This window comes from Citrus sinensis, chromosome 4, assembly GCF_022201045.2.
Source record: "Citrus sinensis cultivar Valencia sweet orange chromosome 4, DVS_A1.0, whole genome shotgun sequence".
NCBI classification, from domain to species: domain Eukaryota; kingdom Viridiplantae; phylum Streptophyta; class Magnoliopsida; order Sapindales; family Rutaceae; genus Citrus; species Citrus sinensis.
Window position 1 is genome coordinate 18,350,741 of NC_068559.1, and position 27,987 is coordinate 18,378,727.

A 27,987-nucleotide genomic window follows, 5' to 3' on the forward strand; every position below is an offset into this window, starting at 1 on the left:
GTTTTGCTCTTAGTGAAGATAACAAAGAAAGGTGTTTATATAAGTATTTTTCGGTGCCAATTTGGCAATGACGCCGGTTGTCATTTGTATTGGAAAATCTGATTCTCGGGGTTCTGTCATGGAGAGGCTGTTCGGATAAGTTTGAAGTAACGAGACGGCCGCTTGACGGAATGTACAGAGGATTAATAATTTGCTGACGAAATTCAAATGAAATTCTTTGAGCAGTTACTCAGTGCATTGGACTATTTTAACCTTTGGTTACACCTCCAAACGTTATGCCTTGTTGTAACTTTTCTGGTTTTTTAACATCTAATATTTGTCTCTTGATTGCAGGAAGTTTAGAAATCATAGATACCTTGATTGTTGTCTTTGTCGTGAAATGGGGCAATGGCATTGTCATAATCGGTATAAATAATTGATGTAACAATATATACTGGGGGCAGAACTACTTGCATTGCATTCCTGAAGTTAAAAATAATAACTTAATTAAATTCTTGGAAAAAAAAATAATTTACGCAAATTTATCACAGCCCATCAAAGTTTGTAGCCGTTTATCTATTACAGCCACCTCTGTAACTTTGTTAGTCTATTCAATATTATAAATTTTATGTTATAGCCCAGTCTAGTTTATAGCTCTCCATTATGGCCCCATAAAACCAAGATGCTGGTTCTGCAATGCTGCTTCGTGCTCTAAAGTTTATTGCCTAGTCTTTTTAGTGCTTATGTCGAGTTGTAAAAATAAGTATTCGGCGTTTGGTGAAAGCACTGGTCATTGCTTTTTCACAAATTCATTTACGCGGAATTGAACCACCGGTGTCAAACTCGAGCATATAATATGTCCTTTTCAAGTTTATTACACATAAAAAAATCGTTCAATTTTTGTATTTCAGAATAAATTTATTGGATTAATATTCTTTTAGATGTCAAATTTAAGCATCTTTTTTTTCATTATTTTAATTTTAACCAAATGCATTTTATTATGTAAAATAATCTGAGTTTTCCTTTGTTTTTGATAAATTGAAGTTATTTAAGTTTTAGGTATAGAAAGATTGTCAAAACCAATAGTTCGCATTATTTTTCGTATTATTCAACCTAAGTATCTCATTGGGAATGTATACTCCTTTTGTCCTTTACTTTTCACATCGTTATTCACTAATAGCATCTTGTACATCATCAGCAGATTCAGCACATTCTTTAACAACTACCACCCTAATTCAATCTTTTAAATACACATAAAACATGCCCATTTAACACAATATATGTAGTCTTTTTTTAATGTGGGTGCACTCATTTTTTTTTTTATGCAGACATGCTGTTAAGCTATACAGTCTAACAGAGTCAGTTATTAATGTTATTAAACCACACGATTATATAGTGTATTAAAAATTAAATTTATTAAGTCACACAGCTTAACAATGTGTCCGTGTTTTTATATACCATATACATTCTAATTTTTTTATGTAAACATACCGTTAAACCGTGTGGCTTTATATTACATTAAAAAATAATAATCTATTTATACCGCACAGTTTAATAGTGTGTGTTTGTGTGTGTATTCCAATTAAGAATACCTGACTATATCAAAGTCAGGAATGAGTTAAAAAATAGGAAATAGCGAACTTCAATGTAATATATTTTATCCTTAATATATCAAAATTTGTGTTTTTTTGTATTTATTTTATCCCTAAGTTTAATATGATTAAAAACCCCTAATAGGTAGCTCGCTCTATGTATATATAATGTCAATTTAAAAGATTCCATCAAATAATATTCACTTTAATTTAAGCTTTCAACTTCACTAGTAAAATAGATTAATGGCATATAGGACATACATCAGCTCAGGAATCCTAAAGATATGGGTGAAAAGCTCACGACAAAATGTTCCTTTTAAGAATATAATTTACAAGTTTTTCTCAAATTTATTTTTATTTTTATTTTTACACATCATTTTGTTTGTCATTGACAATGTTTTCATAGGCCATAGTATTCGAGCTCTTTCAGTACGAATATTTAATATGCTATTTGACAGATTCAGCTAACGTTTGACAAACGTCGACAACATGAATATAAAACAAACGCCGTTTGTTTAGGTTGGTTTTTAATTTTATCTAAATATATTTTATAATTTTTACCGTGCAAGTCCTTATTCTTTTCAATCACCCATTTTATATATATATTTGTGTCGTTAGCAATAAAAAAATAAGCCTGATATAAGCTTAATACTCTTGAATAATCAGCGAAAGCTTTTAGGATTTTTCCTCGTTGCCACGTTTTTCATGCATTTAAAATTTTCGTAGTTGTTGTCCTTTCAAATCCTGATGTAAGCCTTTGAGTCGGACGATAGGGAAAGCCTGGATATTGATTCATGAATTTGTAAACCAATTCTTTAATTATAACCTGAGTTTTTTAATTTTGAACCTGACAGAAACACAAGAACAAAATACACCGGATTTTGCTCTGTGGTCTTTAGCATCATGGTGCATTTACATTATTGCTGACTGCTCCAGTCATTCAATGAGAGAAATGGATTAAGCCTGGCGGCCGGGACACAAATTAACGGATGAGCCCTCGGAAGAGTTAGGCCAGGCGCTTCTTCCATGTCAACTGTAGCGCCATCTCCTCCATTAACCTTCCAATCAAAGCACTGAATCATAGCAGCAAGTGTTGAATGAACCATGTGTAGTGCTAACGAGATTCCAGGGCAGGCTCTTCTTCCACTCCCGAACGGTATATAATGATAATGTTTTCCCCTGACAGCCAACTGGCTCTTCCCATCTTCTGCAATGAACCTTTCGGGGCGGAATTCAAGTGGGGCTTCCCAGTGTTTCGGGTCCCTGCCTATGGACCACACGTTAATGAACACTCTGGTCTTTGCCGGAATCTCGTAGCCATTGATGGTGCAGTTTTCAGTTGATTCTCTTACGGACATTGGGCCAGCAGGGTGAAGCCGAAGTGTTTCCTTTACTAAAGCTTGGAGGTAAGGGAAGTTGGCGATATCTGATTCTTCTACCAATCTGTTTTTTCCTGCTACAACATCGATCTCTTCTTTTGCTTTGTTCATGATATCTAGGTGATTAATTAGCTCTGCTAGCGCCCATTCTGTAGTGATAGCAGACGTATCGGTGCCACCTGAAAATATATTCTGTGCAATACATTATAAGCTTTCAGAAACTAGTAAATCGGAGAGATATGGATGATAAAAGCTCATGCATAGTGTCAAAGACTTCTTACCATGAAAAAGGCCTTTACGTTTTCCCTTGTCAACTTAATTTCTGAGCTTTCATCTTCTGAAACTGTTAGTAGAATGTCAAGTAAATCATTTGGTGCATCATCTCTACCAGTTTCCTTATTAGTCTTCCTCGTTTCTTCGTGCTCCTTTATAATTCTCTCCATCATTGTATCAAATCTCTTTCGAGCTTCCTTCATCTTCTTGCCAAATCCCTGCAAATCTAAGTTCTTACAGAACCAAATACAGTCTGCCAAGTTAAATTTACCACTAAGCTCAAATATGGATAGCACCAAATTCATCACCTCATCGGCTTCTTCTTCATTATTAGAACATATTTGGCCCATAGTCATTCTTGGCATCACGTTATTTGTTAGCCGTATAAGCTCTCTTCCAACATCAACTGCCTCACTTGCTTTTGCTTTCTTCAGCATGAGCTGCATAAATCGCTTTATTTCTTCAGACCTAATGGGGATAAATTGGTTCAGTGTTTGGCCACCAAGAAGTTGAGTCATGCATATTTTCTTCATGAACTTCCAGTGTGGTCCATAAGGCGCAAATGCGAAATCAGCCGAGCCATATGTAAGGTAGTCAACAGTAGCCGAAATGGGGCGGTCACAGAAAGAAGTTTCATGGGTTTTGAGGATCTCTTTTGCTGTTTCAGGGGAGCAAGCAACAATACAAGAGACTGTGCCAAGGAAAAAATGAATCAAGGGTCCATCATGGAGAGTTTGTGAAGAGCTTGGTGAGGTATTGGGCCAAGGAGATGGAGACGTCCAATGATTGGTAATGCCAGTGGACTTGGTGGAAGATTGGATGTGATCTTACTTCTTCCTAAAATTGTTCGGACCAAAATCATGGAGACTAGCCATATAAGGAAAAGTATAATGTAGCCACTGAAATCAGCCATGTATATATGCTCTTATTGGAAAAACAAACTGAGTTTGAGCTGTTGGTCCTAAGGTGCGGTTTATATAATTAATTTGGTGTAAGTGTAACGGGTGAGAAAATGTCCAGAGAGATTCTTTGAACGGTTACAAAGTCTTTGCCGCTGTTGCTTCAAATGTTGGGTTTAATCTATTGTTCCGGAAATTGCTTTATTTGTATGAAGGCAACTTGCTTTCTTTATTGATATTAGTTGGACTACTATTTGCTGAATCTTATTTTAAAGTTTATTCCTTGTCTTAACTTGTTTGTATGCAAATGGTCCAGCGTTCATTTTAGTCAACCGAATTTTAAACACAAGTTTTGCTTTGATTCCGGTCAACTTACTCTTTTCCATTTCACCAACAAACCTCTTATACAGGAACTCTAGTGGATTCTCTCGGTGGTTTGGGTCCCTGACTATAGCCGACGCGTTAATGAACACTCTGATCTTTTGTGGAATCTCAATAGCCATTCATGGTACAGTTATGCATTTGACTCTCTTATGATCAAAGGGGTGGCTTCAGGGTGAAGCCTCAGTGTTTCTTTGACTATGGTCTGTTTTCTCCTATTACAATATCAGTCTCTTCTCTTGCTTTCTCCAATCACATCTGGGTGATTGATTATTTCTGCCAGTGTGCATTAGTAATAGCAGATGAATTGTCCTAGCTGAAAATAAAATCCTGGGCAATGCCGAAAAATCTTACTTCACTTGTGATATTTAAAAGAAACGAAAAAAGTACACATGGGTCAAAGAGTATTTACCCTGATGAGAGCCTTTATGTGTTCTCTAGTCAAGTTCATATCTAAAGATCGTCTGCAGAGGATGTTCCTACCACAAGTCCAATAAGAAGAATTATTCCCCAGCGTCAAAATAGAGGTGTCCCTAAACCCATATATGAGCCTGACTTCTCTAGTAGAGTCAAATACCCTATGAGTCATTTTGTGTCTAACTATCGCTTATCAGAATCAAATCAGTCATTTGTGAATCAATTATCTACTGTATTTATTCCTAACAGTGTACAGGAAGCCTTAAAAGACCCAAAGTGGAAAGCGGCTATGAATGACGAAATAAGATCTCTTCAGAAAAATCAAACATGGGGACTAGTTGATCTTCCACAAGGAAAGAAACCAGTGGGTGGCCGATGGATCTACACTATAAATTACAAAGCAGATGGCTCTATTGAATAATACAAAGCAAGACTCGTAGCTAAGGGTTACACCTAGACATACGGGATAGATTATACCGATACGTTTGCACCGGTAGCAAAAATTAATATTATTCGTATCTTATTATCATTAGCAGTCAACTTAGATTGCCCAGTGCAACAGTTCGATTTAAAGAATGCTTTCCTCCATGGAGACCTGTCTAAAGAAATTTATATGGATCTGCCACCAGGATGCAGTGGACCAGAACGACTCAATCAGAAAGTATGCAAATTGAAGAAATCATTGTACGGGTTGAAGCAATCTCCAAGAACATGGTTCAGGAAATTCACAAAGGCTATGGTTCTTTTTGAGTATAACCAAAGCAATTCAGATAATACCTTGTTCATTAAAAAACGACAAGGTAAAATCATTGCCCTTATTGTCTATGTGGATAATATGGTAGTTACAGGCAATGACGAGGAAGAAAGAGGGGCTCTTCAAAAGTACTTGTTGAGAGAGTTTGAGATGAAGGATTTAGGAGCCTTAAAATATTTTCTTGGAATTGAGGTTTCTCGATCTAAGGGAGGAATCTTTCTGTCTCAAAGGAAATATGCCTTAGATCTATTGCACGAAACGGGAATGACAGCTTGTCAGCCTATTGACACCCCAATAGAAGAAGGACTGAAGTTTTGTATTACCTCAGACCAAGTTCTAATAGACAAAGGAAGATATCAAATTCTGATTGGAAGATTGATGTACTTGTCCCACACAAGGCCAGATCTTCCTTATGCATTGAGTGTTGTAAGTCAGTTTATGCATAATCCCAGAGAACAACACATGAAAGTAGTAATGCGGATCCTGAGGTACCTGAAGACAAATCTAGGAAAAGGAATCATATTTTCCAAAAATGAGGATTACAGCAACATAGAAGTTTATATTGATGTAGATTGGGCCGGGTCAGTTAGTGATAGACGCTCTACTTCAGGATACTTTACCTTTGTGGGAGGCAACCTTGTCACATGGAGAAGCAAGAAACAACATGTCATTGCCCGTTTGAGCGCTGAAGCAGAATATCGAGTCATGGCCCTTGGGGTATGTGAAGGGCTATGGATAAGCTTTATCTTAAACAATTTGGGCTATCCATCACAACAACTAATACAACTATACTGTGACAACAAAGCTGCACGAGATATTGCTCATAACCCAGTTCAACACGATCGAACAAAACATGTCGAGGTAGATAGATTTTTCATCAAGGAGAAATTAGATGAAAAAATCTTAGAACTGTCGAAAATTCGATCAGAAGATCAACTTGCAGATATTTTAACGAAGGCCATTTCAAGCAGGACATTTACAAAACTCCTAGACAAGCTGGGTATGCAAGACATCTATGCACCAGCTTGAGGGGGAGTGTTGAGAATGTCAAATAAAACGGCATTGAAGGAAGTTTTCAAAGACATAATCCGCACTTATCAAAGGGATAATTTGCACTTGTCAAAGACACGATCCACGCCGATCAGATTGACACATTTCCTTCCGTATTTACATATGTAATCTTTGAAAAAATATAACCTCTGCATCTATAAATAACTCTTAGTGTATAATGTTTTATTTAAGAAATGAAAACAAGTTTCTTTAGAAATATCTTTGGATCATAGCCATGCTTGCTGTCAGATTAAGTTGTTTATCTTAGGAAGGTATTTATATAAGAGCAAGGGAAGCTGTGTTGGCTTTAGGGAGAAGAAATTTCTGTGTCTTTTACCTTGTAGACTTGAGAAATATTGTTACAACTATTACATTACTTGTCTGGACAAGTTCCCAACATATTATATAAATAATTTACTCATGACATATATCTTATTGAATCATGATTAATTATACTGCAGTGAAGTTTAAACTCACATATATCTTATTGCTTTGGATATTGATTCCATTTTTACAACCAGTAAGGTCCTTGCATCATGCATGTTTGGTTTCTAATGTGTTTGATATTTGTAATTGATCAAGTTCTATACTCTTACATCATGGCGCATTTACATTATTGTTGAATGCAATCATTCCAATGATGGAAATGGATTAAGCCTAGTGAGCGGGACACAAATTAACGGACAAGCCCTCGGAAGAGTTAGGCCAGGGGCTTCTTCCATGTCAACTGTAGCGCCATCTCCTCCATTAACCTTCCAATCAAAGCACTGAATCATAGTAGCAAGGGTTGTCTGAACCATATGTAGTGCCAAAGAGATTCCGGGGCAGGCTCTTCTTCCACTACCAAATGGAATATAATGATAATGCTGGCCCCTGACATCCAACTGGGTCTTTCCATCTTCACCAATGAACCTTTCAGGGTGGAATTCAAGTGGCTTTTCCCAGTGGTTCGGGTCCCTGCCTATTGCCCACACATTAATGAACACTCTGGTCTTTGCCGGAATCTCATAGCCATTGATGGTACAGCTTTCAATTGACTCTCTCACGATCATTGGGCCAGTGGGGTGAAGCCGAAGTGTCTCCTTTACTATGGCTTGAAAGTAAGGGAGGTTGCTAATATCTGATTCGTCTACTAATCTGTTTTTTCCGACTACAACGTCAATCTCTCCTCTTGCTTTATTCATGATATCTGGGTGATTAATTAGTTCCGCCAGCGCCCATTCTATAGTAACAGCAGTTGTATCCATGCCAGCTGAAAACATATCCTGTGCAATGAAAAAATAATTATTATATTTTCATCTCGTGATTATAGTTCTGCTAGTAGTGAATCAGGGAAATTTTGGATAATAATAAGTTCACGCAGAGGTGCCAAAGACTATTTACCAGAATGAAGGCCTTTATGTTTTCCCTCGTCAACTTAACTTCTGAGCTCTCATCTTCTAATATAGTTAGTAGAATGTCAAGTAAATCCTTTGGTGCATCATCTCCACTAGTTTCCTTATTAAGCTTCCTTGTTTCTTCATGCTCTTTTATAATTCTCTCCATCATTGCATCAAATGTTTTACGAGCTTCATTGGTCTTTTTGCCGAACCCCTGCAAGTCTAAGTTCTTACAGAACCAAAAACAATCAGCCAGATTAAATTTACCACAAAGCTGTAATATAGATTGCACCAACTCCCTCACTTCATCGGCTTCATTGTCAGAACATCTTTGACTCATAGTCATTCTTGACATTATGTGATTTGTTAACCGGTTGATCTCTAATCCAACATCAACCGCCTCTTTAGCATTTGCTTTTGTTAGCACCATCTGTATAAACCGTCTTATCTCTTCTGACCGGACTGGAAGGAGCTGGTTCAGTGTTCTTGCACCAAGAAGTTCAGACATACATAACTTCTTCATGAACTTCCAATAAGGTCCGTAAGGAGTAAAGATGAAACCAGCTGAACCATATGTAAGGTAGTCAACAGCAAGCATCTTTGGACGGCTGCTGAAAGCGTTTTCGTGGGTTTTGAGTAACTCTTTTGCTATTTCTGAGGAGCAAGCAACAACACAGGGGACTGATCCAAGGAAGAAATGAATCAAAGGTCCATAGCGGCTTGAAAGTTTGTAAATGGCTTAGTGAGGAATTGGAGCAAGAAGATGAAGATGTCCAATGATTGGCAGTGCGGTTGGGCTTGGTGGAAGTCGAGACTGTATCCTGGTTCTTCTGAAGATCGCTTGTACCACGAGCAAGGAAACTAGACAAATAATGAAAGGTAAAAAGAAACCCTGCAAATCAGCCATGTTTGATTCTTTTTGAAGGCAAAAAGTGAAAAGAGGTTTTATTAAGGAAATTGAAGCAAATAATTTGAGAAATAACTCAGTCTTTGACTTGTAGACTTGGGGCTTTAGATATGGTTTTGCTTACAAGCATTGCATTTTTCTCGTTTGAAAGCTACCTACTAATACTGCCAAAATAATGTCTTAGACTTTTCTTTGGACAGTCACCCAAACGAATACAATTTATAATCGTAATCTGTGATTAATATATTTATCATTTTAAAATTGCACAATGTTCCATATCTTATCCATTGAATTTGTTAAAGTAGGTATTTCTTCCAATCAGATGTCCTGGGTCGGCAAGATTTGGTAAATGATAATGTCCTTTTACCTAATTTGTTTGTATGCTACTGCTTATGCTTTCAGTATATTAATTTCGTCTGATCCTCTCGATTATCATTCTTCTCCTAGTTTTCTTGTGAACTAAAGTTAAAACTCAGGCCAAATGTTTGCAACATAAATTATTATTCTAGTAATTAATAGCAATCTCTCTTCGCTTGCATGTATAATAACGAAAGTTGTTAGCAACTAATATATGAGAATGATGTAAGCTGGTACTTTGATTAACATTAGATTACATTAGGGGTAAAGTGATACATTCATTAGTCAAGCTATGGTCAAGCATCTAAATTAACGGAAAAAGAGGCGGCTTCGGTGGACTAACGACTTCCTAAAACCACTGGGCGTTTCCCTGTCATCTGATGCAATGTGGTACATTCATCATTCATAGGTTTTCAAACTTGATTCATGAATTTGTCACCTGATTCTTCATCTTATTATTATTATTTCTTCTTCTTTTTTTGGGTTAAAGGATTTTGGTTCAAGAGTTTGATAGATTGATGATAAGGTGCGATATCACAAAATGCGGAAATGGGTTGTATAGGACTCCCATGGCCATTGGTTGAAGGTTTCAGTTGATTCTCTTATGGCCATTGGGCCAGTAGGGGGTGAAGCCAAAGTGCTTCTTTGAATGTAGCTTGGAGATGGGGAAGGTTTTTGATATCTGATTCTTCCACTAGTCTGCTCCTTCCGACTACAGAATCAATCTCTTCTCTTGCTTTTTTCGTTATGTCCTGGTGATTGATAAGCTCTGCTAGTGCCCTTTCTATAGTTATATTAGGTGGGTCGCTACTGGCTGAACAAATATTCTGTAAAATTCAGAAAAATAAAATAAATTGTTAGGTTTTCATTCCCATGATAAAATAACTTGTATAACAAGGAAAATGAATTTCTCATTGTGCGTAATTTGAAAACCTATTTCGACCAGGAGGTTTTGTACATACAATTACTCAATCTTTGCCTGTAGATTAGGGGGCTTAGATACGGTTTGGTTACATACAAGCATTATGTTTCTTGTTTGACAAGCTACCTATTGATACTGCTAAAATAATGTCGGATTTTCATGGACAGTTACACAAATGTATTTTATATATAATTGTAAAGCTGTGATTAATATACGAGTAGCTATAGCATTATTGTTAATATATTTATCATTCAGAATTTGACGATGGTTCATATCCTATCAATTGATCAAGAAAATGCTTCAGCTACGCTTGAAAATGCCTGGTCGGACCTTGTTCTTTAGCTTTGCTTTGCTCTGTTTCTTGCTTTCCTGGTGTCATTTGTGGTTTCTGTGTTATGTTGTACTGAGGAAGTAGGTCTATATTTTTTTATTGTATCCTGTAAAAAAATGCTTGATATTTATAATTTCGTATTGTATATCTAGAGATTTTTCAAATTCATTATTTATTAGTTTGAATGATGAGAAATGTTGGCAATTAAAATATAAAACTGATGAAAGCTAATAAATAACTAATTTGGTAAAAGCGTTTGGACTTGACTAAATTGCCAAAGTTTCTTGTTCTGAATCAGTTATGTCATCGGTCGGCATTTCAGAACTAGAACCTGTAACTTGGCGCTCCAGCTAGAAGCACAATAATTCAGGCTTTCGCAGCTGATCTGAAAATAAGAACTTGCTGGGATAAGATCCAAAGAAACTCCTTGTTCCGAAATCTCAGTGACAAATGGCACATTAAGAGCATAGAAGTAACACAAAATACACTGAGCTTGGCTCTCTGTTTTTCATATCACACTGTATTTACATTATTATCAACTGCCATTATGCTTCAACCATGAGACGTACACTACATCAAATTCAAATGAACCATACAACAGGAGCACAATCAGATTGATGGGAATGGACTGAGCCTAGCCACTGGAGTACAGACTAGGGAATGAGCCCTGGGAAGAGTGAGTCCAGGACCCTCTTCCATGTCAACAGCTCCATTCCCTCCATCACCAACTTTCAATTCAAAACACTGAATTATAGCAGCAAGTGTGGTGGGAACAAACTGTAATGCCAGAGTAGCTCCAGGGCAGCTTCTTCTTCCACTCCCAAATGGAATCATATGAAAGTACTGTCCCCTGACATCCAAAAACTGGCTCTTTGCGCTCCACTCCTTGCTTAGAAACCTCTCCGGCCTGAACTCAAGTGGTTTCTCCCAATGGTTGGGGTCCCTTCCGAGGGACCACAAGTTAACAAACAGCCTGGTCTTTGCTGGAATCCTGTAATCAGCAATTGTACAGTCTTCGGATGACTCTCTCACGACTAACGGTCCAGTTGGGTGAAGTCTTAGTATCTCTTTCACCACGGCTTGCATATAGGGAAGGCTAGGAATGTCTGATTCCTCCACAATTCTACTTTTGCCAACAACAGAATCAATCTCTTGTCTTGCTTTCTCCATCACTTCCGGTTTGTTAATTAGCTCTGCTAGTCCCCATTCTACTGTAATTGAAGACGTATCAGTTCCAGCCCCAAAAATATTCTGTTAAAACACAAGAAATTATTCAAATGTTAATATCACTAACATGCCAAATTCGTATAGAATTTAATGATTTTGTGTCACGTGTGCATTTATAACAGCGTACGATTAAAATTTAACATTACCATGACGAAGGCTTTAATGTTTTCTCTAGTCAATCTCATCTCCGCATTCTCATCTTCATAAATATCCAACAAAATATCTAGCAAATCCTTGACAATTTCACCTTCGCCATCACCACTCTCCTTCCTCTTCATCCTCTCATCTTCATGCTCCTTGATGATCCTCTCCATCATAACATCATACCTGTCGCGAGCATCCTTAAGCTGCTTCTTTAACCCCAGCTGCAAGTCAAAATGCTTGAACAACCAGATGGTATCCGAAAGATTGAACTTGGCTCCAAGCACATTCAACTCCTTCACCAACTTCCTCACTTCACCAGCTTCATCTTCACTATCAGAACACCTCTGCCCTAAGGTCATCCTCGATATTACATTATTTGTCAACCTCATAAGCTCCCCTCCAAAGTTCACGGCCTCTCCAAGCTCAGCTTTCTTCAGCATTAGCCTTAAAAACCGCTTGGTTTCTTCTTCTCTAATGGGTCGGAGCTGGTCCAGGGTCCTTCCGCCGAGAAGCTCAGTCATGCAGAGCTTCTTGATGAACTTCCAGTAAGGGCCATAATGCACGGTGGCGAAATCAGATGAGCCATACGTGATGTAATCAAGATTGGCCGTTTTGGGCCTGTTCATGAAAATTGATTCGTTGGTTTTGAGAAATTCTTTGGCCATTTCAGGGGAGGACGCAAGCACGCAGGGCTTTGAGCCGATGAAGAAGTGGACTAAGGGGCCATTGCGGGTTGAAAGATTGTGAAAGGCTTTGGGGAGGACTGGACCGAGGAGGTGCATGTGTCCTATGATTGGTAACCGGCGTGGGCTCGGCGGGAGGCGAGCCCTGGTTTGAGTTTTGGCTAAGATGGCTCGAACCAAGATGATGGAGGCTACACAGATGAGGACAAGTACAGCATCTTGCATGCCAGCCATGGCTCAAAAATGCCAAAAAAAAAAAAGAAAGAAAGAAATTGTAGCTAAGATATAAAGTTGAGCTTGCTATGTGTTTAAATAACAATAGAGATGCATATTTTAGAATAATAATTACTTTTTTCAAGTTCTTTTAATTATTTATTCATGCAACCATTCAAAACTTAGCCTAAAATGTAAGTTTTAGAAAAGTTGTTTCTTATGCCTGTGGTGGGTACTTGGCTTCATTTAAGAATAATTATAATGTTTTATGATAATTGGACTATAACTATTTCATGTAGAACAAGTTATTTCCACCTTAAAATGTAACATGGAACACCAAAGTTCAAATTATAAGAGAATATATTAAAATTTTTTTTAATACTGTTATACAGGACTGTAGGTATTACAATTAATATTTACAAACAGATTTTATAATTGGGACCTTTTTCATGACATGTACTCCTCTGAAGTGCTGCCCAAATTCTTCAAACTCTCTCAAATATTCGAAGACTGTCTACTCCACTCACATTTCGTGAGGAATAGAATGACTTCACGCAATTATTTGATAATTGAGGGAGGATTATAAATAAGCCACATAAATACTTTTATGGAAACTCGAACCCTTACACTCATTATTGTAAATACAAGGGTTCTCCCACTGGACCAAAGGCCCATTGGTGAGAATATATTAAATTTTTAAAAGATGGAAAGTGCTTCTAGTGAAGTTTGTTTTAATCTTAATTGTATTTTTTGTATTAAAATGTCTATTAAAGTGCAATTAGATCTGCCCTAGAAATGTTATGCAAATGCATGATATTGACGATTATAGCCTTAAGCTTTGATCATAGTTGGAGATAATCACTATTTTTTAATCTTGCCCTAGAAATGTTATGCAAATGTTGTTATCGCACCCATCATACTTTAAATTTTACGCTCTTTTTTTTTCCCCCTTGCTTTTCAATCGGTTCTCATCCCCGTCAACTTCTTTAACATGTCATCCCGTCCAATTTTCAGTTGCTTTCTTTCACAAAAGATGTACGAATTCATTTTTTTAACTGCAGCATCTCGTCTTAGTTTGTTGGCTGCACAAATGGTCACAAACTAAAACCTACATCATATGTTTATGGACCACTCCAACTTCCATTGATTTATATTCTGGACCCCTCAAGCAATCAACGCAAGTTGATGCTGCTTTTTTTGTATTATTTTAAAAAAAAATTATTTAAAGCAATTCTTGACCAAAAAAAAACTTGAGAGCAAAGTTGAATTGCATCCAATTAAATACACAAGATACACACACACAGAAGAAAAATATTCTGCATTATATATTAATTCATGAGTCACCAGTTACTAATAAGCATCATGATTCAAGTACAAATTAAAATAAAATAGAAGACTACATTCGCATCTGTGTGCAATGTAGCGGGTTTGCTATTTTCATTTTCTGATCTATTTTTAGAACATTTAGAAGAAAATCACCTTCATAAAAAGTGTGCATCTATAAAATGTTTTGAATGGGAAACCCAAAAAAAAAATTTATATATATCAACATCGAATAATGCACAAAAATACTCCTATCCTTCCCCACAATTGTGAGAGAAGTAGTTTAATTTGATTATGAGTATTAAATAATTTCAATTCAATATTCCCAATTAATTTAGTTTACTTGTAAATAAACTTCTAATTATTCCACATACTCATGAAATAATATGAAAAATAATCAGTTAAGAAAAATAAACTTCTAACTATTGCACAGACTCATGGAATAAGCTGGCTAATAATCAATTTAAATTTGAAATTGTTAACTTACAATAAATAGAAAATATTTGTTAAGAGTGCCAATGGCCACACCGAAATAAAAATGATATTTTTAAGTGCATGCATGTGAAAATTAGAAAATGTAATAGTACATAATTCATTATAGCCAAAAAAATATTTTAAAAAATTAAAATATGAAAAATACTAAACGACGAGAAAGATGAGAGACGGACCATAGAAATATGCCCCCTCTCTCTTCATTTTCTTATTTAAAAAATGAAAAATAAAAAAATTCAAAGGACAATCGAGAGAAAATACAAAAGCAGCTTATCCTCATCCTCAACACTCAAACACTACATCACATTAAACATAGAGTGCTGCTAAACGTCATGAATGTTAAGAGAACCCCAAGAGAAACAAACATTTTTCATTAAGAATGAAAAATGAGTAATGCCCTTGGCCCTACATGAAAAAGCAAACGCATTAAATATTAATTTTTCATTCTTCTTTTTCACAACTCTTTTATAAAATATTCAACAAAAAGTAAGTAAGAGCCCACATGAAAGACAAAAAGCAATTCAAAAAAGAATTGTGAAAAAGAAAAAAAAATTAATATTTAATACGCTTGTTTTTTCACTTATTGACAGCACGTCCAATTTTCAGTTCTCTCTAAGTTCTCTCAACCTTCCCGACGTTTAACATTTTCCTTTAACATATTGCCTCTCCTTGACGAGAGAACAAATGAATTAATTTTTTATTTTTTTAATTTTTTAAATAATATTTAACATTTTCCCTCTCCCTAACCAGAGAACAAATGAATTAATTTTTTACTATTTTTTAATTTTTTAAATAATAAAACGGATGAACAAAGTAGGCACAAAAACAGCAGCACATGCTGCTGTTTCTGCCATCCCTCTCTCATCTCTCCCACCATTTAGCACTGCTCTTAAAATATTATCTTAGTTTGTACATTTAAGGAACTAAAAAAGTACAAGATTTTGAATTAGTAGTAACACAATGCTTGTTCAATCAGTTGATTATAAAATCTGCTACAACTGTTCAAACAATATATCCTATCAGGCTATCCCTATCTCAATAATGAGTGTGATAACAAAACAAATAACAATAGATGAAACGGATACAATCATAAAAATACAAAGTAATCCACCGTCTATACAGTCAAATATATTATGGATACAAGTACTCATGTAGGAAGTAATCAATAACCTGTAAATAAAAGACAATATATAAAGAATAAGGAGTGAGTAGAATGGCACACATCAAGGAACACAAACTTTTGTTAAAGGTACTTATCATTGTATCAGCGTCCAATCAAATCATAAAAACAGACAGACCACAGTTAATAAGATGGCAAATGCTAAGTTACACCACTCACATGAACAGTACGTGAGTCACACACCACACACTATTCAAGTGAGTAGATATAAATTACATTAAATTTAACTTAAGAGCTCCCAACTAATAAGATTTCATACAAGTAAGAATGAGGATAATGTCATTGCATTGCATTTCATACAGATGTAATACCCATTATTTTTCATTATTTGACTTTTTACTATTTTATTTTATTTTAAAATAAATTTACCTTTAAAATATTAATAAATCCAAGTGTAGTTAATTTAACCCACTTTAAATTTATCAATATTTAAAAAATAAATTTATTTAAAAATAAAAATAAAAACTGACCAAGGCCATTCACACATTGTAGTTCAAAATAAATGAATTCCCTCACTAGACAAGATCACCATCAGAATGGAAACTTTCTTCTCATCCACAGCAAATGAATGCCGTGTAGGAAGGTGTCCTAAGATTTTTCCTCATTTCATCACATGATGACACAGTTTATAAACTGTAATAACCCTCTGGCCATTAAAAACTGAGAACAAATTACAGAATTAATGCATTGGTTACAAAGACATTTCATCTGATTAACACTTATCCAAATGTCAATTCTATTAACAAAATTCAAGTAAACATGGAATTTCAAAAGATAGATAGAACTAGCTAACATGGTTATAGATGTTGTTATATTCCTATTAACTAAATCTACCTATCTTTAGATAACCAAAGTCTAAATGAATTTTAGAGCAACGTGTGTCCTAAACAAAAGAGCACCAATAGATTTCAAAAATACATTAAATTTGTACACCAATGAAAAATGATAATCTCACAGCTTTATTCGACATGCCATCTCATCACCAACCAGAAATCATGGCAAAATTTTGCAAAAATATATAATTTTAGTCTTCAGGAATAGTGGATACAATTATCAATGAAGGAGCAAAAACTGAAAAGCAGATTCAGAAGCAAATACTTAAAGCTTCATTTGATAATGAATATCTCAGATCAAGTGTTGGATTATAAGATTGTAGCTTCATCCTCATCCACAAAAGCATAATTGTAATTAAATTAAGACAAAATCGAGATGGTCATAATTTTTTAAAAAAGAAAAAAAGTGGTAAAATCAAAAGTAAAGAAGATTACTCAGTGGTGGCAATAAAAGTCATAGGTTCGATTCTGCCAGCCAATTTCTTCAATAAATTTCGGAAGAGGGAGCTGTGAATCCTCATCGTAATCCCTTCTTTACCTAATTTTTCCCCTAGTAAAATATTTTTTTAAGAAAATAAAATTGAAAATAAAAAATGGAAAGTGAGAGATCGCTCAGTTCAGCGGGGTTGTCGACACGCAAAGTTCTCGAAAAGAGAAGCCTGCATTCCGGTCTGTTGAGCTTGAATTTTACTGAGTCATCACCGCGATCTTTTTTTATTTTTTTAAATCGTGTAGTTGATTGATAATTCAATTTTAGTGAAACGAGTTTGAAAAAAACTGGACAATACCAAAATAATAATAATAATTTAACATGAAAAACGAAACAGAGAGAGCAATGAATGATATGAAACCGTGAACTTGATTGATGGAGGAGAGGGAAAACTGAGGCGACTACAGAAGGGTGGGGGGTGTTATGAATTTATATAGGAGTGCGATGTATGAAACCCTAGGGTTTTATTGAGGACTCAACCGGGTGTTCCGGATTAACTGCATATCCGGGTCTTCGATCCGACCCGGCTTTAAACCCCCAGCTTTTGATGACCTTGTTTGAAAAAAAAATAATAAAAAATAGATAAGCATTCTCTAATCAGTTCTGATGTTATTTTTTTGAGCCTTGTTAAGTAAATGTAACTTAACTCGACTTATAAATTTTTTTTTTAATAATTCAATTATTGTCAATTAAATAATTAAAGAGTTATGAAAAATTACTTGTGAGTTGGGGTAAGTTGACTTAGGTGGCGTTTGTTTTTTTGTCTGAAATCTGAATAGACCTGAATTAGTCTGAATTCGGAATAGGTCTGAATGTCTGAATCTGAATAATATGTTTATTTTTCGTCTGAATCTCGAAAAATAAGTATTAAGTTGTTTGTTTTTTTCAACTTAAAAAGCTGAAAATATGTACTTTTACATTTGTATCCTTATTAAATTTGAATGCCAAATAAATAATATATTAAACACCACAATATTTTAACATTTATAAGTAAAACTATATTCAAGTGAACACATAATTATTTTAGAATTTTAATATATAAAATACCATAAATTTCAAATTTTATCATATATAATATAAGAAAGAAAAAACAGGGATATTTTTATGTGGGGCAAATATCTATAGGTGAGTTTTGGGATAGACATGAAAAATAAATTATAAAACAGGGATATTTTTGACATTAGCAAATAATTGACTTAATTCAGATTTCTCCATTAAGTAAAAAACTAAAAAAAAAATTAGCTTATTTTATTAAGTCAAAATTATCTAAAAAGTCACATTAAGTTATAAAAACAAACATCTCTAATTAACTTAATTAATTGAGTTAAATCACTTTAAGTCATTAAGTTAAAAAATAAACGCCACCTTAATTTTTACCTATCTTTTCGCCTTATTAAATTACATCCATCAGTAATATTAAATATCTAATTAGAAGTTAAACTTCAAAGGTTTCGAGCACATCTCACATAAGACAATTAATGTGACACATTACTTGGATGCTAATTAAGAATATAATAAATACTTCGTACACGACTTAAATGTTTAATTAAGAACTAAATTTTAAGGGTCTCTTTATTTTTAACTAAAAATATGATTTTTTTTTTTTTATCTCTTCAATTTCATTTTTATAAAGTATGGGGTGTAGTATTAGAAATGTGCCAACAACTGTGTTGTAACTTATTTTGAATTTCAATTTGGAAAGGATACAGTTATTTGTACTCTAAAAATTATTCTGAACACTCTATTACTCTATACACTCATGTAATAAATTTTAAGGGTCTCTTTATTTTTAACTAAAAATATGATTTTTTTTTTTATCTCTTCAATTTCATTTTATAAAGTATGGGGTGTAGTATTAGAAATGTGCCAACAACTGTGTTGTAACTTATTTTGAATTTCAATTTGGAAAGGATACAGTTATTTGTACTCTAAAAATTATTCTGAACACTCTATTACTCTATACACTCATGTAATAAATTTGAAAAATTAATTTTTACTTCGTATACTCTTTAAAATGCTAAAAATCCCTACTTAAATCATTTAAATTAATTTACTCAAAACACCAATAAAAATATTTAGCACACTCAAAGAAAATTCATTTAATACATATAACATAACTTGCAACAGTAGAATTAAGTCAAGTTTTAAACAAATTTTTTAAAATAATTTTATTTATTAGTTTTCGTTAATTAAAGAATGTATTCCACATTAATTTTTGCACCTATAAATTCTTTAAGATCAAGAAGTATGGACTTTCACTACCCCAATAATAATTGAAAATCAAATTGCAACCTAAAGTGCTTTTATTTATTTATAGATCAAAGACAAAAAGCATGAACACCTTTGCAATAATTTTAGTTTATTTTATTTCTTGAAAATTGTAAGTCTTAAAAATATTTTGTCTTCAAAATTATTTAAAATATTGATTTGCTGCATGTTCCAATGAATTATTTTTTAACATGTTAGATATAAAAAGATTATATGTTAAATAATGAGTGTATCATATGAGTGTTTAAAGTAATTAAGTTGTATTGACTCATAAATAAATTGTCCTTAATAGTAATTTATATGATGGGTAATTTTGTAATAAATTATTTTATTAAAACAAAAGTGTTCAGGGTGATTTTTAGAGTACAAATAGTCTCGCCCTTTTAGAAATCTACTTAAAAAAATAGTGGCTACATTAAGAGGTTATTTGTCAAATGTCTTAAATTTGAAATTTTATTAATTTCAGACATTTTTTAAAATTTGTTTGTTTGTTTTTTAGAACTTATGTCTGATTTTTAGATATTTACATCTGAATAGAAAAAAGAAACTTTTGTGACTTTTATCAGAATGAAAAAAAGTCTGAATGACAAGTAAATATTATATTCTAAAAATATCTCAGTAAAATAACTTATTTTCTAAACTATAAAATCTAATCCTCTTTTTTTGTTTTAATTTACAAGAACATAAATGTCAAATAACTAAGTTTAAGATGTTTTTTATTATAAAAACAAACAAGATGTCACTTATATTCAGATATTTAAAAAAGAAAAACAAACATGTCATTTAGATTTTCGTATTTAGATGCATTCAGACTCATTTAGATTTAAGATAAAAAACAAACACTACCTAAGTAAGGAGAAACATTACCACACGTGTAGAGACAAAAATAATGTATTCTTTTTCTTAATTTAGCCTAACCGCTAGGGATGGCAAATTGCGGGCTTGGGCCGGGCTTTTCAAAGCCCAGGCCCAAGCCCACATTAGTTAAACGATGTCCAAGCCCTTCAAAAGCCCGGCCGAACTCGGGCCGGGCTTAGACGGGTCTGGGCCGGGCTCGGGCTTTTTAAATTAATTATAAAATATTTTTTAAATTAAGAAAAATATTTAAATTAAAGATAATAATATAATATATAAATAGAATAATAGTCAAATACATTAAATATTAGCAATACAACCTAATAAAATAACAAATACTAATATAAAAAATTAAACTAATTTAATATTTTGATTTTTTTTTATTTAAATTAAATTTATTTTTTATTCATAAATTTAGAAAGCCTGGACCAAGTTCGGGTTTTTTTGCTAAGCCCTTGTCCAGGCCCAACATATGCGGGCTTCATAATTTTTAGGCCCATATCCAGGCCCACCCCATGCGGGCCGGACCCGCGGGCCTGAGCTGGGCTTGCCCGGACCTGGGCCGGCCCGGGCTTTTTTGCCACCCCTACTAACCGCAACCCATGCGAACTAAATTCAATTGCAACTCTTGCTTTCAAATCGATATATTTTGCTAGCTAGGTTTGAAATTAATATCTCTTGTTTTCAACATAATAATTTATCAACTCAATTAATTGACACGCACATAAAATTTTATGACAAACGAAATTAAGATTTAATTTTAAGAGTGAGTCTCTTATACTAATATCTTAAAAAAATGTGGTAATCACCAAAAAGAGTACGAAATTCTAAATAAAATGTTCAAACCGTTATCGAGAGTCACTGAAGAAACACTAATTCCAAAAAGAATATGAGATCACAAATTCTAATTAGTTATTAATTAAAATGGGGACATCTCACATCCGGAGAATTTATTTATTTATTTTTATTTAAAAGTTATTCAATTTTATTTCTTAAAACATACCAGTTGCGAAGGCAGCCATAGATTTTCCCGGTAAAAAACCACCAAGGCGGAACAGACAAAGCTCCATTCTCAAATTTCAATTGATAAAAAAAAAAAAAAAAAACCGCCAATACCTACCTTCCACGTAGCAAACACCAACGATATTTTTCCCACCATAATAAAATAAAGAATTAAATAAAGAAAAATAATAATGGGATTCCGAAACCAAAATGCCTCGACGTTTCAACGCCTGCGCTCTGCGATGCTTGTCTTTTATTAAACTCCCCCACTCCCTTGTTCATATGCTCTGCAGAGCAATAAACATAATCTAATAAATAGATATTCATTCAATTCACGATGTTGATGTGTTGCGGCGGCCGCGTTTTGGCCGGTTTGTATCCAGCTAAAAAACCGCTGATTCCGTACAATTACCACGGCGGCAACTCTAGATTTCGCCGGCTTAATTCGAATTGGCGATGTAGAGCGTCGGAGCCTGAATCTTCTTCTTTTGCTCCGTCGATCGACGCCGAGTCCGCTGATAAAAACGCCGCCGGGTAATCTCTCTCTTTTATGTATGATTGATGTTTTATCTGTTCGGATGATGCGAATTTTTCAAATAACATACTGCAATATAACTTTTTTTAAAAAAAAAATTACATATGACTCCTGTGAAGCGATCACAGAGTGATGGCTACATGTTTGTTATTGGTGTTAACTGTTATTTTTCTTGCTGGTATTTGTACTGAGCGCATCAAATTGTGATGTTGAAGTTGAATTTAGAATTTGGTTGGTCAAATGGCAAACAGGCGAAAATTGGCGCTAGAACAGTGTAAATACTCCTGGGAGGGAGTTTGATTTGAGAATTTTTCAAAGAGTTATCATATACAGTTATTCATCCCAAAAGGTGTAATAGATTTTATTGAAAATTTGTGAAAATTCAATATATCATCCACTTGATGAATCACATGTTGCACGACTCTTGAGTGCGGTGCCGTTTCTCAATAAGTGCTTTGGCTTGAACTGCCATAGGTACATGCAAAGGATATCAATACTTAAAATATGCACGTCTATTTGGAATAAGAAGTGAGTATATAATACCAACATTAGAGATGAAGGGATGCATGGTAAGAGGATACTTTGAAAGTAACTTTCCAACTGTTTTGAGATCACTCAATAACAATTCCTTTATACTACTCTTTCTTGTGGATTGCATATCACACTGAACAAGAAACTTCCCCATTTTTTTCTTTGGTGGTGGGGCAAGAGAGCAATGCATGGCTTGACTTATAATTGGCATGCAAAAATTAGATATGTCTTAGGTGTCTCAAAAAAATCCAATGGAAAGCTTTTTATATACTTGTTTTGTGATTTTGAATGCAGATTTTGCATCATAGAAGGTCCTGAAACAGTGCAGGACTTTGCCAAGATGGAACTGCAAGAAATACACGATAATATTCGAAGTCGGCGGAATAAAATTTTCCTGCATATGGAAGAGGTGAGCTTATGATATTTTGCTGGCTGTTAATGTCTTTTGTCAAGGAGGACAACATTATTATACCATAGGAGAGTTTATCCACTGTCTTTGCTAGGAATGACAATGCACTCATGACAACTTTTAAACAACTTAAACTAGATTCATGTGTGAATATCAAGGCTACATGTATTGCAAAATACAATTCCTAAGCTGATTTTATTTATAGGCAGTTGTTCATACAAGGTTTAATGTATTGTGGTAGTGGTTCTGCTGGAAATATATGATGCTAATCCACACAGTTAGGATAATATATTATGGTTGTAGTTTATCAGTTCTTGGTTTTTGAATGTTTATTAACATGTATGGTATCTCTTCTCCGGCATAACTTTACGTTCCCCTTTCTATGCTCCATCTTTATAGTACATGCAGAAACATTTACTCTTAGCTTTAATTTACATTTAGCTTTAATTTACATTTAGATTCAATTCTAACGTACATTTTTTATGACATTGCCTTAGCGCTTATCTTTGTTCTCAAATGAGCGTAGGTTCGCAGGCTGAGGATACAACAGAGAATTAAAAATGCTGAACTTGGTATTTCCAAAGAAGAACAAGACAACGAACTTCCTAGTTTTCCGTCATTCATCCCGTTCTTGCCTCCTTTGGTTAGTGTTTTTATTTATTTATTTTTTTCCGGCATGCAATGTGAGTGTTCCTTTTTCTATCCATATTTTGTTTCCCAAGTTAATGCTAGTATTCTTTATTGTAATTACATGAGTCAGTCGTTAAATTTTGTTTAGTTGAAATTAAGTGTACTTCCTTTTCCCTTTGTTATTGACTCTTGCAATATTAGCTGGCTAAATTAGGTACATCTTCTCCTTGAAGATGTTGACTGCATGTTAATTGATTAATGATTTCAATGCTTGCTTTCAGAGTGCAGCGAATTTGAAGGTGTACTATGCAACTTGTTTTTCTCTCATTGCTGGGGTTATTCTTTTTGGTGGCCTTCTAGCACCCTCTGTGAGTTATTTATACATTTAGCTGCTATTATCAGATTACCTGTGATTTTTGAGATGCCCATCTCTCCATCAATCAGTCGACTAGAAGAAAAAAATTTCTTCTTAAATTACTTTTCTTGATAAGGAACCTAGTCAATAATTTACTTCTCTTAACAAGGAACGTAGTGGATAACTTGAGGAATGAAAGGTGCCAAATGACTGGTGCAAGATGTGCAAACTTGGAGGACAAATTAAGGGAGAGAATAATATCATGCTCAAGTGTTAACTGTTAAGTTCTCTCTTACAGAGGAAGACATTTTCTAAAAAATATAATTAGCTGATTCTTGAGTCCTCCTGAGTTAGTACATAGTTGCTGCCGAAGAGAAATTGCTCAAAATTTAGTCAATATCCAATGATTAGTGAGCAATTGAAGATATGTTGATGGAGATGAGTTCCATATTCTTAACACAATTTGGCTTTTGTTTTGCATCTCAGTTGGAGCTTAAGCTGGGTATAGGGGGCACATCATATGCAGATTTTATCCAGAGTGTGCATTTACCAATGCAATTGAGGTATTGATTATACAATCATCCATCTCTAGTCGCACTGTTACCGGCTTGCAGCTTGCTTGTTGAATAAAATACAGTCCACTCTCTTCCATGATGGTTCTTTCTCTTAGAATATGATGAAATTTTGGAGATGCTATGATTTGATACTCACCATACTTGCTGCTGCAAATTTCAGTCAGGTTGACCCTATAGTTGCATCATTCTCTGGAGGAGCAGTTGGGGTGATTTCAGCCTTGATGATAGTTGAAGTAAACAATGTGAAGCAGCAGGAACAAAAAAGATGCAAATACTGTCTTGGAACAGGTATTTTCTTGAATCTATCCTCTATTTTCTAGGCCGTTAATGTCTATTTCTAACAAACCTTTCTGCTAGACCTTCGGCACTCTGCAGTTATGCTACCATTATTCTGTGTTCACTTTGGCTACAGATAGATATTTGTTGAGTATATCCACATTGGCTTCTTTGTCTGTAAAGGATTCATACATTCATCCAATTGTCGAGAAAGGAAATCTTTCTTACTGTGTTTTTCTTCGTATTTGACCTGATAAATGCAGGATATCTCGCTTGTGCACGGTGCTCGAATACTGGATCTCTTGTTCTTATTGAACCAGTCTCAACAGTTAATGGTGGAGATCAGCCTCTATCTGCACCAAAAACAGAAAGATGTTCAAACTGTTCAGGATCTGGAAAGGTTGGATGGACACCTAATGAAATATTTTGAACATGGGATTCATTTACAGAATTATTTTACACTTCTTTTTCAAATACATTAGTTGTAATTGGTACTGTATATGCATGCTTTTGGCGCACAAATTCTCAGAATTCATTTTTTTTTTTTTTATCATTTCTTATACTTTGCAGGTGATGTGCCCTACATGCCTCTGTACGGGAATGGCAATGGCAAGTGAACATGATCCACGGATTGACCCCTTCGATTAAAGGTGCATTAGCTATTTAATCTTTATTTTCTGTACAACTCACATATGAAGTTGTCGCAAGTTCTTTCTGTGAAGATAACCAATTCTCTGTATATATAAACAAATCAAGATAATCATGAACATATATAGGTGCCAATAAACCGTGTTCGAAACTTTGTGGCGGATGACATTGTAGTTTTGCACTTTGAAGAGAAATTTTTTATGCAAAAAGAAGTCACTTCCTTTGAGTAAATGATACAATTAAATTCTAGTGGATGGATGTGCTTGCTTCACCCAAGAAAATGAGATATGTTGTGTAACACCCCAATCCGAAATCTAAGGGCAAATATGTCCACAACTCACATATGAATTTAAATAACTCTTTACAATCGATAAAATTCAAGCCTCAAATACAAAAGCCAGCGGAATAACTTAAAAACTTAACCAAACCATCTACTATCCTCAATTCAAATCCATCTTCTCACTCATCACGAATCAATCCTGATTTCTGGAAACTGAATCACAATAAACTATAATGAGTACAAAACCCAGTAAGCAAACTAGTTTTTTTTATATGGAAAATACATACATACTTATACATAATGCAATGGATGATATGTCATGATCTTTTGGAAATACTGTAAAATAAATTCATAAAAATCTCTTTTTGTCGCTTTCAAACTTTCTCATTTTCTTTCGATGAAATACGTATCCTGCAATGTGGCACTTTGTGCTGTGCGTGGCACTTTGCACCATGCGTGGCACTTTGCGGCGCTCTGGCCCTCTGGCCCTCAAGAGGTGGCCCCCACACAACTTCAAGAGGTGGCCCCCAATGCAAAATCTCATAAAACAGAAATTTCGTTTGCTAAAATTCACTTGCTCATTCATAGAAAAATCAATGCATTTTCGTGTTCATGCGAATGAACCATCACACATACATATGCCCATGTACATACATACGCCCATTACATAACAACACATCACATAAACACATGAGCAGACACATATAAATTCATATTTGTACATATCAAAATAGGTTTTTCACACAAGTCAAACATATATATTATTTAGTGTGATTCGTTTTAAAGTTTAGTTTACTTACCTCTTGGCATCCTCATGTAACAAATGCGTACTGATACCATCAACCTAAAATCACCAATAACGCCTCATAAGATATAATCAAATCTCAATCATAAACTCTAATGTCCTCAAATATTTCAATGTAAACAACTCAAAAGCCAAACCTCAAATGTTCTCAATAATCAGCCCTTAAAACATAACAGTCCATACTTCTTCGATTTTTAATAAACTATTCTCTTATTGGAAGAATTTCAAATTTTACAAACCATATGCTGACACATTGAAAGTTCATTGATAAAAATTTCATAACATAATTCCTTCAAAAACTATTGAAAATAATTCACGTTTCAGACATCATCAATATTGTCAAACAGTTTTCTGTTTTGAACACACTTGCTTTACAAATACAAAACAATTTATTGCTTTATCATAAAATCATGAAAATTTCCAGAATCATACTAGACATATATAAAAATCATTGGTCCAAATTTCATAATTTTTTAAGAAGTCTAACTATGGTAAAAATAATTTCGTAATTCACGTTATTCACTAAAATCATAAATTTCCAGATTTTCAGACTTGAATTTGAAAAATTATAATTAATTGAAATATTATCCGATTAACTTGAAACAAGTTTCAAAACGTTCTAGACGATGTCTAGTCTAACATACCCAAAAATCAGAATCAAAATCAATTTATACAAAGTATTATGATTTTCGTAATAATTCACTGTCAGCATATTTCTGTAAAATCGTAGGTTTCTACTTCTATTGCAATCATGCTTCTCCACAACAATTTAATAAAAACCAAGATTAAAACTTACCTCCAAAACTTCTCCCAACAATAACACCTTGATCTCATGTGTTGCCTATGACAGAACTAATAAGAAGAAGAAGACTTTCTTCTTCTCTTTTTCTTTTCTTTTCTCTTTTCTCTCTCTCTCTCTTATAATGAAAAAGACATCTTATTCTATTTATACTAGGGTAAAAATGATCACTAAAAATTAAAAAGACTTAAATACCCTTAGGAGATTTGGGATATTACATGTTGTGTGCCACAAGGTGACCTACCAAGAGCACAAGTAGTTTCTTTTGGCCTATTTAACGTTATTTGTGTTACCTTGTCATTACTAGTCTGGAGGAAGAGTCTTCTGGAACTTCCTTTACATAAATGAATATGAACTGAGCATGCCTATTCTTGTTCTTCAGAGGCAATATCATCATCTCACTTGGGGCGTTGATATTTGTATATTATACTATGTTTATTTACTTAAGTAGGAGTGAGGACTGAGGAATATAAATTCCTTCCATTCCAGTGTTTATTTACATATTTTAAGAGAGGAGTAGAAATTTCACTTTGTGGAGTTCACTCATTTTTGGAGTGAGGTGGTGGATTCCCACTTTCATGGGGCCCACTCCCACCTTTTCTTTTGTGACCCTTCTTTTATTAAATTTAATAGAGTAAAATAAATTATATCATATTTATTTAAATAGTATTATTATATTTAGTTAAAAATAATAATTTACTAAGTTAAAATTACTTAAAAATAATATTATTGTATTCTTAGAGAATTAATAATATTACTATATACTATCTTTATTTGAAAATATAATATTATTATATTTATTTAATATTAATAA

At 34.1% G+C, this 27,987-nt stretch overlaps 2 protein-coding genes, 2 long non-coding RNA genes, 4 other non-coding genes and 2 pseudogenes across 10 annotated transcripts; 1 reads left to right on the forward strand and 9 right to left on the reverse strand.

The window, feature by feature from the left end:
- Positions 1-2,429: 2,429 nt before the first annotated feature.
- On the reverse strand, positions 2,430-4,297 carry LOC102624706 (3,9-dihydroxypterocarpan 6A-monooxygenase-like; annotated as a pseudogene).
- A 2,894-nt stretch (positions 4,298-7,191) lies between these two features.
- Positions 7,192-9,131, reverse strand: LOC102630066 (3,9-dihydroxypterocarpan 6A-monooxygenase-like; annotated as a pseudogene).
- A 1,726-nt stretch (positions 9,132-10,857) lies between these two features.
- On the reverse strand, positions 10,858-12,953 carry LOC102624432 (3,9-dihydroxypterocarpan 6A-monooxygenase-like). The gene is made up of 2 exons (XM_006485095.4): positions 11,994-12,953; positions 10,858-11,871 (listed from the first exon to the last, which is right to left on the reverse strand). The coding sequence occupies exons 1-2, from the start codon at positions 12,906-12,908 to the stop codon at positions 11,230-11,232; spliced, it is 1,557 nt and encodes a 518-aa protein (XP_006485158.1). The 5' UTR covers positions 12,909-12,953; the 3' UTR covers positions 10,858-11,229.
- A 2,699-nt stretch (positions 12,954-15,652) lies between these two features.
- LOC102629882 (uncharacterized) lies at positions 15,653-17,622 on the reverse strand. The gene is made up of 2 exons (XR_371296.4): positions 17,151-17,622; positions 15,653-15,872 (listed from the first exon to the last, which is right to left on the reverse strand). It is a non-coding gene; the product is annotated as an uncharacterized LOC102629882 (long non-coding RNA).
- LOC112499082 (small nucleolar RNA snoR31/Z110/Z27) lies at positions 16,407-16,503 on the reverse strand. Its single transcript, XR_003066608.1, has one exon. It is a non-coding gene; the product is annotated as a small nucleolar RNA snoR31/Z110/Z27 (small nucleolar RNA).
- LOC112499098 (small nucleolar RNA snoR31) lies at positions 16,961-17,053 on the reverse strand. The gene has a single exon (XR_003066624.1). It is a non-coding gene; the product is annotated as a small nucleolar RNA snoR31 (small nucleolar RNA).
- Positions 17,147-17,246, reverse strand: LOC112499116 (small nucleolar RNA R30/Z108). Its single transcript, XR_003066639.1, has one exon. It is a non-coding gene; the product is annotated as a small nucleolar RNA R30/Z108 (small nucleolar RNA).
- LOC112499087 (small nucleolar RNA Z107/R87) lies at positions 17,322-17,424 on the reverse strand. The gene has a single exon (XR_003066613.1). It is a non-coding gene; the product is annotated as a small nucleolar RNA Z107/R87 (small nucleolar RNA).
- Positions 17,623-21,393: 3,771 nt separating the features above from the next.
- LOC102629028 (hypothetical protein) lies at positions 21,394-25,520 on the forward strand. 3 transcript variants are annotated; one of them, XM_006484952.4, is made up of 9 exons: positions 21,394-21,864; positions 22,691-22,805; positions 23,332-23,448; positions 23,717-23,803; positions 24,277-24,353; positions 24,526-24,653; positions 24,905-25,041; positions 25,212-25,291; positions 25,418-25,520. In XM_006484952.4, exons 1-8 carry the CDS (start codon positions 21,668-21,670, stop codon positions 25,287-25,289), a joined length of 936 nt encoding a protein of 311 aa, XP_006485015.1. In that variant the 5' UTR covers positions 21,394-21,667; the 3' UTR covers positions 25,290-25,291; positions 25,418-25,520. The 3 variants fall into 3 exon arrangements, with proteins under 3 accessions (XP_006485015.1, XP_052296099.1, XP_052296100.1); XM_052440139.1 differs by having other exon boundaries at positions 21,398-21,864; positions 25,212-25,520; XM_052440140.1 differs by lacking the exon at positions 21,394-21,864 and adding an exon at positions 22,413-22,434 and having other exon boundaries at positions 25,212-25,520.
- Positions 25,521-25,563: 43 nt separating this feature from the next.
- Positions 25,564-27,361, reverse strand: LOC112498988 (uncharacterized). The gene is made up of 3 exons (XR_003066448.2): positions 27,171-27,361; positions 26,370-26,413; positions 25,564-25,782 (listed from the first exon to the last, which is right to left on the reverse strand). It is a non-coding gene; the product is annotated as an uncharacterized LOC112498988 (long non-coding RNA).
- Positions 27,362-27,987: the final 626 nt, after the last annotated feature.